Source organism: Dermochelys coriacea, chromosome 1 (genome assembly GCF_009764565.3).
Source record: "Dermochelys coriacea isolate rDerCor1 chromosome 1, rDerCor1.pri.v4, whole genome shotgun sequence".
Classification (NCBI taxonomy): Eukaryota; Metazoa; Chordata; order Testudines; family Dermochelyidae; genus Dermochelys; species Dermochelys coriacea.
The window spans coordinates 11,019,860-11,035,846 of NC_050068.2; the positions used below are offsets into that span (position 1 = coordinate 11,019,860).

The following is a 15,987-nucleotide window of genomic DNA, read 5'->3' on the forward strand; positions in this document are numbered from 1 at the left end:
ACCTGCACGGGGTCCTTTGCCCAGAGCTGCCCTTGCTCTCCCCAGCTGCTCACGATGCTGCTGTCCTGGCTCTGGCCCAGCCGTCCCCTGCTGGAGCTCAGCCCTGGCTTCCTGTTGGCGTGGCTGGTCTGTGCTGCCCCAGCTCCTGGCTGCTCTGCCTTGTGGGCTGCTTCTCTGGCTTTGGTTGCTGCTACTCTCCCCTTAACTCTGCCCTACCCTATTCTGCCTCAGGCAGCTCCAGCTCACATGGACGACGGGCCCTGGCCTCTCCCCATTGGCCCTGGAGACTGCCAGTCTCAGGATCCTGTTTTCTTCATCCCTTCCCCTTTCTTTTCATATTGGGAAAGGGCCAGCCAAAAACCCCCAACAGCCCCATCACCTCCACACTGCCTCCCTGGGGGTGCTCAGGCAGTATGGCAGCAATGGGACCATGCAACACCCAGAGAGACAAGGCGAGGGAGAGGATTGCTTTTATTTGACCAACTTCTGTTGGCGAGAGAGACAAGCTTTCGAGCCAGACAGAGCTGATCCTCAGGCTGTACAACAGAAGCTGGTACAACAACAAGATACAACCTCACCCACCGTGTCTCTCTAACATTACTCCTGGGGAGGGGGATTCTGCGTGACTGCGCCCCCGCAGAATCCCAGTGCTTCCCTGCAGAAAACAGCAGGGAATCAAAGGGGAGCCGCGCAAGGGGTGGGGAGGGGAAGACGACCATCGGTGAAGTTTTTGGGGAGCCATCTGCCCCCAGAAGCAGGCATGGGGGGGCACACGGGGCCATGTGCCACTGCCCTCCCCGCATTTCCACAAGCGCGGAGCTGCCCAGCTGAAGGTGGTTGTGTCTCAGCTCCACTGACTCTGCAGCTGGACGCTGCCTCCTGGGTCCTAGTGCCAGTTGTGCTCCCTTCTGCGTGCTAGGAGCCTTCCTGTTTTCTCAAAAACAAAAGCAGTACTTGTGGCACCTTAGAGACTAACAAATTTATTTGAGCGTAAGCTTTCATGAGCTACAGCTCACTTCATCTGATGAAGTGAGCTGTAGCTCACGAAAGCTTACGCTCAAACAAATTTGTTAGTCTCCAAGGTGCCACAAGTACTGCTTTTGTTTTTGAGAAAACAGACTAACACGGCTGCTACTCTGATTCCTGTTTTCTGTGCAACAGAGTGTGCCCACGGTGGGGCTAGGTACGGGAGGTCGCGGGGGGGGGGGAGCGGGAGGGAAGAGGCCCGGCATGCAGCATCCTCTCGGCAGCAGCTAAGGCTCCCCCGTTAAGTAGGCCCATCGAACCCTCACCCTGACAAGCCCTACCCCCTACACCTGGACCCCTCCGATGAGCCCCCAGCACCAAGCCCCATCTCCCCACACCCAGACCCCTCATGCTGAGCCCCCATTGCCCCTGCGCCCAGAACCCCCCCCCCCCCCCCGCGAGCCCCTGTGCGTCCAGATCTCCCACTGAGCTGCCCACACCCAGATTACCCCACACAGAAACCTCACCCCCCAGACCTGGATCCCCCCACACTAAGCCCCTCCACATTTGGATCCTGCTGGGCTGAACTTGCCCAGCCACACCTGATGCAGAGGGGCAGGACCCCAGAGTGTTTCTGGGGCAGGCCCGGCCCTTGCACTACGTCAGGGTCAGGTGCAGCTTCACTGCCGAGTCCCTGTACTGGGGAGGTGGAGGCTTTAGGTGATCTTCCACCTCATTGCCGCCAGTGGCCTATGCTCCCCACTGCCATGCTGGAGCCACATTTATTTATTGACAAATAAAATTTTGCAGAATTTTAAAATATTGTGCGCATCGTTTGTAGGCGCAGAATTCCCTCAGGAGCACAACATCCTGGGAATGACGTGGCTTCAACTTCACTGCATACAGCCTACGTAACACCCAGGACTGATTTCACAGGCATCACACACAACTGGGATCGCCTCTTTGCTCCCCCCTGCCCCCAGAGCTGGGCCTGATTCTGCTGCATAGTGGCTGGGGTCGTAGGGTTCCAGGAGGAACTTTCCTAACCCCGGCAGCCTCCAGCCCAGAGAGCTGAACAGGGAGGGCCAAGTTGCACTGATAGCTCCGATTCTGACTTGCATCCGAGCCCAAGGGCCAAAGCCATGCTCATTAGACCCAAGCATTTTGGTTTAGGTAGGTTATAAGCAGCATGTGTCACCCTGTGAGTAGGGAGCCAATCAAGTCAGGGTGAGGGGTACTTGCCTCCCACAAGCTAATCCTTAGGTAGGCTCCTGTCCCGCTCCCTGCAGGTGGGATGTGGTAGCTACAGCCACCTCTGGGAAAGCAGAGATGAGAAGAGCTGGAGCCAGCTGGAGTCCCTGACAGCCCTGGGGTGAGGCAGGAACAATCCCTCCACCTGCCTGCTCCCCCTCCCAGCCACAGTACCAGATAAAAGCACTGCCAGGCAACCCCTGCACAAGCAAACAAAGCACCAAGAGAGCTTTAGGCTATTTATTGGCACAAAAGCAGGGGCAGCGGCTCCTTCCAAGCCCGAGCACGGTGCTGGTCATGTAGGAAACCACCGCCCAGACCTGGACAGAAATAGATCAGCAGGTGGGAGCTTGGCACACAGCACTCACCTAGCCTGTGCTAGTGGGCATTTGCTTGGCCGTGTTTCTCCAAGAGGCTGCACTAGTCACCTGCTCCTTTCATGTTCTCCAGCCATGTTCTCCCCCGCTACCGCAGATCCAGCCTCCTGCATGCCAGTATTGCTACGCCCAGCCACAGCACTGGTGTAGGCAGAGAGCATTGTCCCTGGGCAAATAGCTCGCATGTTGGCAACTCTGTGCCTTCTCTGGTTGGCACCACCTTCAGCAGGGGCACAGGGCACCAAGACAGGCACCGTTCATTAGCACGTTGTTCACTCATTGCGTCTGCCAATAGCAGGCTTGGTGGAGACAGCTACAAGGGACAGCAAACGGCAGCCCTCCCAGATTGCCCTCACCCCACATCGCAAACACGCTCAAGTGGTGACCATTTCCCAGGAAAGATGTTGAACAAAATGGACTTTTTCCTAGGAAGTTTTTTGACCAAACAAAAATGGATTCATAGATTTGTTTCAGTTCATTTCTTTGGCTTCCCTTCATCCTTTTTTTCCCTTCCCTCACTCCTGTTCCATGCCCCCTTTCTTCCACTGAAAAAAAGGGAGGGAGGGAAGAAAAGGGAGGAAATCCCCCAAACTGAAGTGAAATAAATGTCTGAGTTAAAAGGAAAAGGAGTACTTGTGGCACCTTAGAGACTAACAAATTTATTAGAGCATAAGCTTTCGTGAGCTACAGCTCACTTCATCAATGCATCCGATGAAGTGAGCTGTAGCTCACGAAAGCTTATGCTCTAATAAATTTGTTAGTCTCTAAGGTGCCACAAGTACTCCTTTTCTTTTTGCGAATACAGACTAACACGGCTGCTACTCTGAAACCTGAGTTAAAAGGGAAACTTTTGTTTCGGGGTGGGAGGGGAGTGGGAGAGAGAGGAGGTGTCAAAGGATTGCATGACAGTGTTTGAGGAAAACAATGAAACCTCTCAAAAGTTTTGGTTTTCTCTTTTTCATTGGGAAAAAAAATAAATTGATGAAAAGATTTTGGTCAGCTCCACGCTCTTTGAAGGCTGAATGTTTCACCTGTGATGTATCCACACTAACAAGCTAGGAACAAGGTTCTAACTCTGATCTCAAAGCGGGGCCTCAGTGCACAACAGAGCTGAAATGACAAAGCCTGCGTGAACTGGGAGAGGCTAAACAAAGTTGAGTTGTGGGTGTATTACACACACACACACACACACACACACACAAAGGAGTCCAGTCCCATGAAGAAAAGTTCTAAATAGAAACTGGGAGTGTATAAATAAAATGTCATAAGACTTTATGGTAAAAAGACTGAGGAATGCACATGTTGCATCATATACAGACTAATTGGCAGATCACAAGTTAAAGAAGTGGTGTGGCTTTTACAGAGAGGCAGTGTGGTCCAGTGGATAGAGCACAGGTCTGGGGTTCAGGGAGATCTGGATTTTATTCCTGGCTCTACTATGGGTGACCTTGGGCAAGTCACTTTGCTGCTTGATGCCTCAGTTTCCCCATCTGTAAAATGGGTGATAATGATACTGATGGCCTCTGTAAAGTGTTTCGAGATCTGCTGAAGGAAAGCATTACATATGAGCTAGGTATTTATTAATAAAGTGTTTTATAGAATTATTTCAGTTTATACAGTTTTCAGAGTAGCAGTAGTTAGTCTGTATCCACAAAAAGAAAAGGGAGGACTTGTGGCACCTTAGAGTCTAACAAATTTGAGCATAAGCTTTCATGAGCTACAGCTCACTTCATTGGATGTATTCCTATTACTTCAGTGTCCAGAAGCCTACGATGGGCACTTTACATCATCAGAAATTTGTTAAATAATTAATGCAGTACACATAATTGACCATTCACAAAGTACTGCCCAACCTGCCCGTAAAATTATCTATTAAGCCTTTCAACAGTCCCCTCACCTAAACTTTGCTTGTACCTAAACACCTCTGAAAAGAGAGGTGAAGGTAATGCAGAACAGAACAAAATTGGCTTTGAAGCCCTTTTTGGCTTCTTTACAAACCTCTGAAGGTGGCCTGAAAGGATTTCCATTCAGTTTCTTGCCTATGTTTCGTTGCTTAAAACGAAAGCAAAACAGGAAATTCAGGTCTTCTCTACTCTAGAAAACTATGGCAAGTGGAAAAAAATAATTCATCTCACGAGACTGAAAGCAAAGGGCGTTTTAGTCATGATGATGGTAAATGTGCTGTTGGTTACACCTGTTTAATTCCAAATGACTAGCAGAATCTTTGGAGAAAAAAAGCCTTTGTTAAAAATGCACCCTAATTAAAAGGATGGGTGTTTTAAGCGCTCACAGAGATTCCATACACCTCCAAGAGATCCTCCAACCAAACTAGATAAGGTGTTTTTGGTTAAAAATATATTAAACAAGTAGGGGGAAGAAAACTATGCAGACTGTTAGGACTTTTTTATCCCACATAAAGAAGCCAAAAAGGATGGAAAGCCAATTTAAAAAAAAATTGTAATGCCCCTTTAAATATGGGCTCTGGAACACCAAAGATAGGGAGTGAATTTCAGAACTCAGAAGGCTGCAAGGAGGTCGCCTTGCCAGCAACTCCCTTATATAGGTGCTCCAACTTGAGCATACTGTATTGATCACAGCTGCACGGGCAAGAGAAATGGTCTCTTGCACATCTTGGGTACTAAGCTATAAAAGGTCAAAACCACAGCCTCTGTCTCTACCGAGCAGCTCACAAAGAAGCCAGGGAGTCATTGGGTAACAACTAATTTTGTCAGTTTGCAAAGTGCTTTGAGATCCTCACCGAGAAGGCCTTGCGAAGAGCCAGGTTAGTATAGCCAAGGGAGGAAAGAAGGGGGCAAGCCCAGATCCTCTCATCTGAACCCGTTCTTGGGTCGGTTCCAAAACTGGGTGGGCCCCACTGGCCTGGTCTGAGCAGAGGTCAGCTGATTTTGTAGAATGGCTACTATCTGGGCTGAGGAAATCACACCTCTGAAACCCAAACCCCAGCCCTGATCCCTGTTTTAATCCTCTGGATGCTGCCTCCTCCTGCAGCGTATCGGAGGATGGGAATAGCACGTTGCAGCAGAGAGATGGGGAACCGCATCTGTTCTCAAGTGGAGCCCCCTGGGCTCTGCTGTCTGCAACATGTCCCAGCACTGGAGGACACTGAGCAGCAGCAAGCCACAAAACCATCCCCACCAGTAGGGCAGATTTGGGGAACCTGTTCTCTTACCACAACAGCCAGGACCAGCTCCTTATCAGCCAGCGCAGCTCAGCTCTGACCTAACGCTTTTCATTTGCCCAAGGCCAACACTTCCCAGCCAAGGGTAATCAGGGACAGGCAAGGGGCACAAGGCAGTCACGAATTCCCCTCGGCACTTCCACGGCCCCCACAGGATTCTCCTCCTTGGGGCAGCAGGCCAGCCATAACCAGGGTAATGGCCACCCCCTCCCGCCCCTCAGGAGCGCAGCAGGGCAGATGAGTCTGAGTGGAGAGGCAGGCCACTGGGACCCTACGTCCACAGCTTTTAAAGGGATCGAGCTGGAGCCGCCACATCGATTGCTAGATATTGCAGCAAACCCGATGCCCAGCTCTGCCTCTGCATCTCTAATGGATGGGGAGATGAGCTCAGGGAGAAGGGCTCTCAGGCCAGGACAGACCTGGGAGCACAGCCTTCTGGTGCCCAGAATGGCAGCTCCCTGCTTTTCCAGGCCTCCCCTGCTGTGTATTTAAAGCAGCAAGGCAGGAGGAGGGTGTGTGTTTGTGTGGGGAGAGAGGGGGATAAACCCTGTGACTTCTGACATAGAACGCCTGTTATTTCCCTCTCAACCCAACACACACCCCCCTTTCCCCACATCGCAGCCGCCCTCCTTCCGGCCCATCAGCCTGAGCACAGCACCCTCCAACAGCACGGCTCCCGCAGCACCCAGATGGGCTGCGATAGCTAGACAAGGAGGGGCCCCCTTGCATCAGCAGCCGCCACATGCCCGCTTCTCGGCATTGCCTCCTCTCCCCCCCCCAGCCCCACGCACGCTCCTCGGCATTGCCTCCTCTCCCACCCCAGCCCCACGCATGCTCCTCGGCATTGCCTCCTCCCCAGGGGCATCCAGCTCCAGCCCCCCCAGTCCAGAGCAAACCCCACCAGCTCCTGTGCCCAGGAAGCACATCGGACACGGAGGTCGAGGAGGTGGTTACAGGGGATGCCATGCACATTCCCCGTAACCATGCTGCAGGGGGCTGCTTCTCTCATCTCTCTCCTTTCCAGGCCTTCCTGTCCTGCAGCATGCCTTAAAAAAACCCACCCTGCCAAGGGATCCATGCAATCCTCCCTCAGCACCGCTGGTCCTGCACAAGCCTCTTTCCCAGCCCTGCCAGGCTTCACCATAAGGAAGCAAGAGGCAGAATCTTATTTTGGGCGGTCTCCAGGGGCAGCCAGAGCAGACTATTTTAGCCTCGATTCTCCTGCATCCCGTCCCCCCACATCCCTGCTGCTTTTCTGCAGCCAGAGGTAAAAGTCTCAGTCCTCAGATGCTCCAGTGTGACCTTTTCTAGCAATGTCCAGTATTTAGTAAGAGGAGGCTGGGGTTGGGGAGGGCATGAGGGAGGCTGAAGGCCCATTACAGAAGCACAGCCTGCTAGACCCCGACCATTCTCTCTTAGCAGAGGGTCTCCGAAGTGGCTTCCCAGCCAGGGCAGGGAGGTCTCCACTCATGCAGGGCATCCGTGCAATCGCTTCGGAACCAGCCTTGTCAGAGCAGTCACGCGATAAGCATCAACGCTCGTTTATAATCACGTTATCACAAGAGTATTGATAAGGGAACCGGGGCGTCACGTGCCTCCAAGAGAGGCGACGGGCAGCGGGTGGGCGTGACCACAACCCCTTCGGCTCTGGGGCAGGAGCTGTGGGCCCAGGGGACTTGGTATGATGTAAGCAGAGTTAGGACGCTGCTGAAAAAGACCATGTGGCTAAGTTGCCCAGAGGGAGCCCAGAGGCTGGAAGGCGGCGAAGAGGAGAACTCTGGATAAAGAAGAGCTCCCTGCCCTGAGATCACACAGTCAGAAGCCCACAGCCTGCTGTCAGATTGGCGTGGGTGGCCCCGGGTGCCTGTGTACAGCCCAGTTGACTTCAGCAGGGCTCTGTGTGGTAGCAGGGGCCTGTCCGGGTGGCTTCAGGCTGGGAAAGCAGACAGCGGAGCCTGCGACACTGTGTGGGGCGCTGAGGCACGTTTCAGCTTGGTTTTACCGTCACTCTTGTTCGATTGCCTGGGTTTTTAGTCCCCTCCATCGGTTTACCCCAGCCTCTCCCCCCCAACCCATCCGCTAACACTGCTCCATGCTTGTGCTCGATGGGGTGCAGCCGGCCCAGGCCATGCGGACCAGAACGAGCGCAGGATTATATTGTACTCACTGCGAGGAAGACGACGAGCGACCAGCAGACCAAGTTCCTCTTCATCCTGAGGGCTGATGACTGCAACGAGCCACGGAATGAACCTGATGGGACAAGGAACAGGAGGGTCACTGGCAAGTCAGCCTTCCTCCGTGGCTAGTTCGGTATCCAGCAGGACGGATGCACCTTGGCACCCCCGTTACAAACCCGGATTTGCCTCCAGCGCACACAAGCCTGCTGATCCCTGCAAATTACATCGCACATCCCCTCGCCTTTGGATCTGTGCCACGCAGCAGAGTCTGGAAGGGTTGCCGGTGATGTACAGCAGCCCCGGAACCTAAATTGTAAAATCATCAGTGGCCACAACTATCAGCCTCAGTGGATCTGTGCCCACTTACAGCAGCAGTGCTAGATTTACAGATTGGTCCAATAGTTAAAGCCTGCCTCTCTTTTCCGACATATCTGGGTAGTTACAGTTCCCCATTCTTATCAGGCCTTGTATAACAGAAAACCTCCCCCATCAAAATGGGCAGGGAAGAAGAGAGACATGACACAGAGGAAAGCTGTTCGGTTTGACAGGCAGATGCCTGGTTTTCCTTGCCAGTCCAGAAATTTCTCCTACAAAGTCTCCTGCAGGGAGAGGCTGCTTTAGAAAGCCATGTACTAAGCCTCACGTCTAGTTTCCAAAGCCGCCAGCAAGGACTTCCGCACTGACTGATGTGCAAGGAGCTTGATGCAGTTAAAGTGAGCCTGGCCTTAGAACGATTTTAAAGAATGATGCATTAGACGTTAATTGTGTCTACAGAGCCCGCAATTAAATGCCCAGAGACCTGCACTTGTTTAATATGATTGATTCGGTTGTCGGTGAATCCATCTGTCAAACGCTACATTACAAGGCATTATTTCATTGCTAGCAGTGCATCCTGGGCCTGCATGTTGCTTTAGAGTGCTCTGGAGCGTCACGGGGATTTTAGGATTGGAGCCGGGGCAAAGTAGGCACAAGCAGGGGACAGAAGCCAGTTGGCATCATTGCAAGTGGACAACATAGGCTAGAAATACAGGGTGAAATCCTGGCCCCACTCAAAGTCAATGCGAGTTTTGCCATTGACTTCAACAGGGCCAAGATTTCACCGCATCTTGATGAGGTTTGCTTCGGAACGCTGAGCGCAGCTGAAGCGTGGTGACTGGCCGCTAGTGAGGTCACACACTTCCAGCGCCTTGTAAAGATGCCCAAGCAGAGCCACTTCCCTTATTTCACCTCTAAGTGTCACCCCGGGAAAGTGACGGTACTGCCTCTAGGTCCCATCTCAGAACTGTAACTGCACTTTCCGGGACGGCTAGAGTCCCGTGGCTTTCGACCTCTTGCTTTAGAGCATTAGCTCAGCATCTGCTACTGTCCCCAGAAATTCTGCTCATCAGGTGTTTACTCCTCAATCTTTCTGAATTTGTAGGCAGACTTGGCAGAGGCTAGAGACTCGGACAAGAAGGGATTGTTGGCACAGAACACTAGGTGGTACCAGCTAATGCAAGAAGACCCTCCAACTCTTAGAGGCCAGGTGTCCAGTTTGGCTTTGGCTGCATGTGATCTATTCTGATGGTCTCGTAAGCTCACTTCACAGAAGAATGGTCTGATAGCTGCTCCAGGAATCTGGAGCCAAGTTGTTAGCTCTGGCAAAACCAAACAAGGGAAACGGAGGTCAGAGTGGTAGGCAAGGAGCACAGATGGGGAGGTCGATTTGTACCATTTATAGAAACCCAGGAGTCAGGCAGCACTACCGACAGGGATCTCCTACCCTGGGCAAATGGTCTGCCCTCAGATTTGCACTTTATTAGTGTCACGGCAGAGCCAATAGCAATCATGGCCCCATTGTGCTGTTGAGACGATTCATAATTGGAATCGGAGAGAGTTGCCTGCACTTATCTAGTGGAAGAATTTGGCTCCTGGGGTTGTTTCCAGCACACACTGCCCAAGACAAGTATTTTCAGGCTCAGCAATTGATTTTAGATTAGAGGCAAGGCAGGAGTCCTAGGATGTTCACAGGAAGCACCTACTCGACCGGTTCAGAGGTCTGACTACCTTAGATGCAGCCTACAGAAGGCAGTCTCAGTTGCTTTGCTGTATATGCCACAGCTAGGCACGATCAGGAGAATCGCAAATACTGGTCAAATCCATCCTTGGTGTAACACTGGCTCCAGTGAGATTACACCCCCAGGGAGGGATTTTATCTAGTCTGTCATAGAATCATAGGACTGGAAGGGATCTTGAGAGGTCACCTAATCCAGCGCCCTGCACTCATGGCAGGACTAAGTATTATCTAGACTGTCCCTGACAGGGGTTTGTCCAACCTGCTCTTAAAAATCTACAATGACAGATTCCACAACCTCCTTGGATAATTTATTCCAGTGCTTAACCACCCTGACAGTTAGGAAGTTTTTCCTAATGTCCAACCTAAACCTCCCTTCCTGCAATTTAAGCCCATTGCTTCTTGTCCTTTCCTCAGCTGTTAAGAAGAACAATTTCTCCCTCCTCCTTGTAACAACCTTTTATATAAATTGAAAACTTAGGTCCCTCCTCAGTCTTCTCTTCTCCAGACTAAACAAACCCAGTTTTTTCAATGTTCCCTCGCAGGTCATGTGTTCTAGACCTCTGACCATTTGTGTTGCTCTTCTCTGGACTTTCTCAAATTTATCCACATCTTTCCTGAAATGTGGCACCCAGAACTATATAATCAGTATAAATATACAATATAATCAGCACGGAGTAGAGCGGAAGAATTACCCCTTGTGTCATGCTTACAACACTCCTGCTAATAAACCCTAGAATGGGCTTTTTTTCCTTTTTGGGCAAAAAAGTGTTACACTGTTGACTTATTTGGCTTGTGATCCATTATGACCCCCAGATCCCTTTCTGCAGTACTCCTTCCGAGGCAGCCATTTCCCATTTTGTAAGTGTGCAATAGATTACTCTACTTCGGAGCGAACACTTCGCATTTGTCCTTATTGAATTTCATCCGATTTACTTCAGACCGTTTCTCCAGATCGTTTTGAATTATAATCCTACCCTCCAAAGCACTTGCAACTCCTCCCAGCTTGGTATTGTCCGCAAACTTTATAAGTACTCTCTATGCCATTATCTAAATCATTGATGAAGATATTGAACAGAACCAGAACCAATCCCTGTGGGACCCCTCTCGATATGCGTTTTTAGCATGACTGTGAACCCCTGATAACTATTCTCTGGGAACAGTTTTCCCACCATTTTGCACCCACCTTATAGTAGCTCCATCTAGGTTGCATTTCCCTAGCTTGTTTATGAGAAGATCATGTGAGACAGTATCAAAAGCTTTAGTAAAGTCAAGATTACCACATCTACTACTTCCACCCCTCCACAAGGCTTGTTACCCTGTCAAAGAAAACTATCAGGATGATTTGACACTTGACAAAGTTGTTCTTGACAAATCTATACTGACTGTTACTTATCACCTTATTATCTTCTAGGTGTTTGCAAATTGATAACTTAAGTATGTGGAAAGATAGTTAAGCAAAGCTGACTGGTCTGTAATAACCCAGGTTGCCCTTATTTCCCTTTCTATAGATGAGCACTATATTTCTCTTTCTAGTCCTCTGGTTTCAGAGTAGCAGCCGTGTTAGTCTGTATTCGCAAAAAAGAAAAGGAGTTCTTGTGGCACCTTAGAGACTAACAGTCTTTCATGACTTTCCAAAACCAATTGCTAATGGCTCATATCACCTCAGTCAGCAACTTAAGTATTCTAGGATGCACTTTGTCAGGCCCTGGTCACTTGAAGACATCTAAACTTGTCCAAGTAATTTTTAATTTGCTCTTGCCCTGTTTTAGCCTCTGATCCTACCTCGTTTTCTCTGGCGTTCACAGTGCTTGGATGTCCAAGCACTAACAACCTTTTTAGTGAAAACAGAAACAAAAAAAGGCATTTAACATTTCTGCCATTTCCAATACTTTGTTAGTGTTGTCCCCTCCCCCCCCCCCCTTAGGAATGGGCCCACCCTGTCCTTGGTCTTCCTTTCTAACATATTTATAGAACATTGTCTTGTTACCCTTTATGTCTCTAGCTAGTTTAATCTTGTATGTGCCTTGGCCTTTCTAATTTTGTCCCTACATACACATGTTTGTTTATATTCATCCTTGGAAACTAGGTCAAATTACAACTTTTTGATGGACTCTTTTGAATTTCAGATCATTGAAAAAAATCTCCTGGTTAAGCCAGGATGGTCTCTTGCCATACTTCCTATCTTTTGTACGCGGTGGGATAGTTTGCTCTTGTGCCCTTAATAAGGTCTCTGAAAAACTGCCAACTGTCAGTTGTTTTTCCTCTTAGACTTACTTCCCATGGGATCTTTTCTACCAACTCCCTGAGTTTGCTAAAGTCTGCCCTCTTGAAATCCATTGTCTTTATTGTGCGGTTTTCCCTCCTACCACTCCTTAGAATCATGCACTCTACCTAGGTGTCAGGCCTAGATTTAAAGCATCCTGCTTGCGTGACTTTAAACGAAGCCCAGAGTGTTTCCTGAAGCCACGCTTCCTGAAATTGAACAGCATGAGGTTATGGCAAATCTAGTTAAATAGAAAAGTGACTTTATCTGCCACCTAAGCAATAGTACACCGCTACACAGTCTGACTCAGGGATTGGTGCTTGAAGCAGAATGAAAGCACTTTACTGTATACGACTGCATCATGGCAATATTACAATAGAACGCTTTGATTTTCCTCATCAGTCCTTTTGGGAAGGGAAAAGGAAACGAGGTCAGGAAAGTGAGAACCGCACAATACAAGTTTCAGAGTAGCAGCTGTGTTAGTCTGTATTCGCAAAAAGAAAAAAGGAGTACTTGTGGCACCTTAGAGACTAACAAATTTATTTGAGCATAAGCTTTTGTGAGCTACAGCTCACATGCTCAAATAAATTTGTTAGTCTCTAAGGTGCCACAAGTACTCCTTTTCTTTTTGAGATTTACCCACAAGAGCTTATGCCCAAATAAATCTGTTAGTCTTTACGGTGCCACCAGACTCCTTGTTGTTTTTGTGGATACAGATTAACATGGCTACCCCTTGATACTTGACATTACTTATTGTCACCTTATTTGTTCTTTTTCCTTTGAAGGCAATATAATTCCAGAGAACTGTGCTGACTTACTGTGACGAAGTGGGAATGTTCTTAATGTTTTCTCTCAATACTATGTGTCTCAGTTTCCCCTATGTATCACTCAAGCACCTAGGTGGTGGGATAAGGGTACGTGATTGTTGCAGGGACCCCAGAGGGCAGGTGTGACTGCCGACTGGCTGCCTGAGGCCAGAGAATGGCAGACACTCTGATGCCCAAATAAATTTGTTAGTCTCTAAGGTGCCACAAGTACTCCTGGTTCTTTTCACTCTGTAGCCTGGCGACTGATGGCCAGGCCCCCTCTTCTGCAAGAAGCAGCCAGAAGTGTTGGAGAACAAAGTGAAAAGTGCAGACCAGGTGACCCGTTTGCCTGGGAAAGAGACAAAGGATGGAGACACAAGGGGGGGGGGGGGGGCGGCGTGATTGAGGCCAGGCAACTGGAAGTGAGAGTCTGCTCGTTTGGGACTCGGGTTTCCCACCCCCCAGGGCCCGGAGTTCTGGATGCCCCCTCCTTGAAGATGGACTTTCCTAAAGTTCCTGATTTCTGTGCAAACACTATCTGTTCTACACTAGGTTCCTATCTGACTAATAAACCTACCGTTTTACAAAGCTGGCTAAGAGTCACTGCTGACTGCAAAGTTGGGGTGCATGGCTCTTTGGGGACATGCAAGGCTTCCCCAAGCATCCCATCCAGGTAGACTCACTGTGGAGAGCCCATGGTGCGAACAGGGGTGCTGCATGCTCTGGAGGTAGACCCAGGAAGCACCAAAGCTAAGCAGGCTTCTTGCTCTAGTGAAAGTGTGCCCCGAGCAGGGAACCACACTGGACCAGAGTCCTGGCTGAGCTTCATTCAGACCAATTTGAGAGCATCAGACTGACTCACCTCATCTCTAAAGCAGAGTTGTGAAGGGACTGAATAGGAAGCGATTAGGATTTTTGACTGTGAAAGGAAACCCACAAACAAGTTTCACCTCAATCTGGTGAGGAGCAAGTTTAGCGAGAGCGTGCTTGTGAATGGATACCTCAACATGCTCTAGGCATCTGAACTTCACCAGCACTGTTAAGCACAAAAGGCTTGTTTTGTTTATGGAAGCGTATCTAGCAGACAGAGCAAGGTCCTGCAAGTAGAAATGCCAGGTACTATTCCCAGAATTGTCGTCTCACAGATTAGCTTTACACACTCAGTTACCATTGGTTGAAACAAAATGCCACAGGAAAAATTTTTCAAAACTGCTCACAAAAATGTTTATTCAACTAAAACCAGATGCTGAAAAAAAAACCGTTTGTGAAAAAGAGATTGGTTTTCAAACACACACCTATCTTTTAAAACTGAAAAAGAGACTCAAACATGAAATATTTTTTCACTGAAAATGGGGGGGCAGGGGGAAATAGGTTCCCCCTGATAAACATTTAAAAAAAATCCTACAATGAAAGATTCACAATGAAAAATTTGTCATTTAGTCTGTAAAGCTATTTTTCCATCAAAACAACTTTTTGTTGAAGAAATTTCAAACGTCTCTCAAAATCCTACTTCCATATTGCCACAGTGCCATCTCCCACGAAGTCTGTAAGACAAGAACACCCCATTGGGATTGCGGAATTTGGCCTCTGAATAACTTTGTTACGCTCCAATGACAGATACAGAATGCAAGAGCCAAAGAGTAATGAAGAGATTAGTGATCAATGATTGCTTTCACAGAAACAGTCAGCTAAAGGTGCTCAGTTACACCCATGCAACATCCGCTGAAGTGCATGCTTTTGGCTGAAGGCAGAATTTAACATTAAGTGTGTCATCAGGCTTCGTGCTTCACTAAAAGGTGCTCATGTGTGTCTGGGAAGCACGTGGGGCGAAAAGGCAGAGGAATGAGTCCATTTCTGCAAAGAACTATGTATCAGCCGTTGCCAGCAGCAAGATACTCAACGCAGCTGTCCCATTCATCACCCCCTCCCCCCCCAAAAAAAGTTTAAAGCAGTTTTACTCATAGGGAGGAGACTAAAGCTCACATATCTTTAGATTCCAGCTACTCCAGCTCAAATGTGCCCTGCTTGCAAGTAGATTCATAGACTCCCCAGCCCGAAAGGGCCCTTGTGATCATCTAGTCTGACCTTCTCTAAAAGAAAAGGAGTACTTGTGGCACCTTAGAGACTAACAAATTTATTAGAGCATAAGCTTTCGTGAGCTACAGCTCACTTCATCGGATGCATTTGGTGGAAAAAACAGAGGAGAGATTTATATACACACACACACAGAGAACATGAAACAATGGGTTTATCATACACACTGTAAGGAGAGTGATCACTTAAGATAAGCCATCACCAACAGCAGGGGGGGGAAGGAGGAAAACCTTTCATGGTGACAAGCAGGTAGGCTAATTCCAGCAGTTAACAAGAATATCAGAGGAACAGTGGGGGGTGGGGTGGGAGGGAGAACCCAGGAACCTATCCTTGCAACAAAGCCCGTTGCCAACTCTGTCCACATATCTATTCAGGGGATACCATCATAGGGCCTAATCACATCAGCCACACTATCAGAGGCTCGTTCACCTGCGCATCTACCAATGTGATATATGCCATCATGTGCCAGCAATGCCCCTCTGCCATGTACATTGGCCAAACTGGACAGTCTCTACGTAAAAGAATGAATGGACACAAATCAGACGTCAAGAATTATAACATTCAAAAACCAGTTGGAGAACACTTCAATCTCTCTGGTCACTCGATCACAGACCTAAGAGTGGCTATACTTCAACAAAAAAGCTTCAAAAACAGACTCCAACAAGAGACTGCTGAATTGGAATTAATTTGCAAACTGGATACAATTAACTTAGGCTTGAATAGAGACTGGGAATGGATGAGTCATTACACAAAGTAAAACTATTTCCCCATGGTATTTCTCCCTCCCACCCCACCCCC

General features: G+C 48.9%; 1 protein-coding gene across 1 annotated transcript in view; it reads right to left on the reverse strand.

Annotated features, from left to right (window-relative positions):
- The window catches only part of RELT (RELT TNF receptor), an 81,106-nt gene that overhangs the window by 31,098 nt on the left and 34,021 nt on the right, over window positions 1-15,987 (reverse strand). Inside the window, exon 2 of the mRNA XM_038387705.2 lies at window positions 7,961-8,043. Coding sequence (XP_038243633.1) covers window positions 7,961-8,005 — 45 coding nt within the window. The 5' untranslated portion in view covers window positions 8,006-8,043. The remainder of the gene's footprint in view (window positions 1-7,960; window positions 8,044-15,987) is intronic.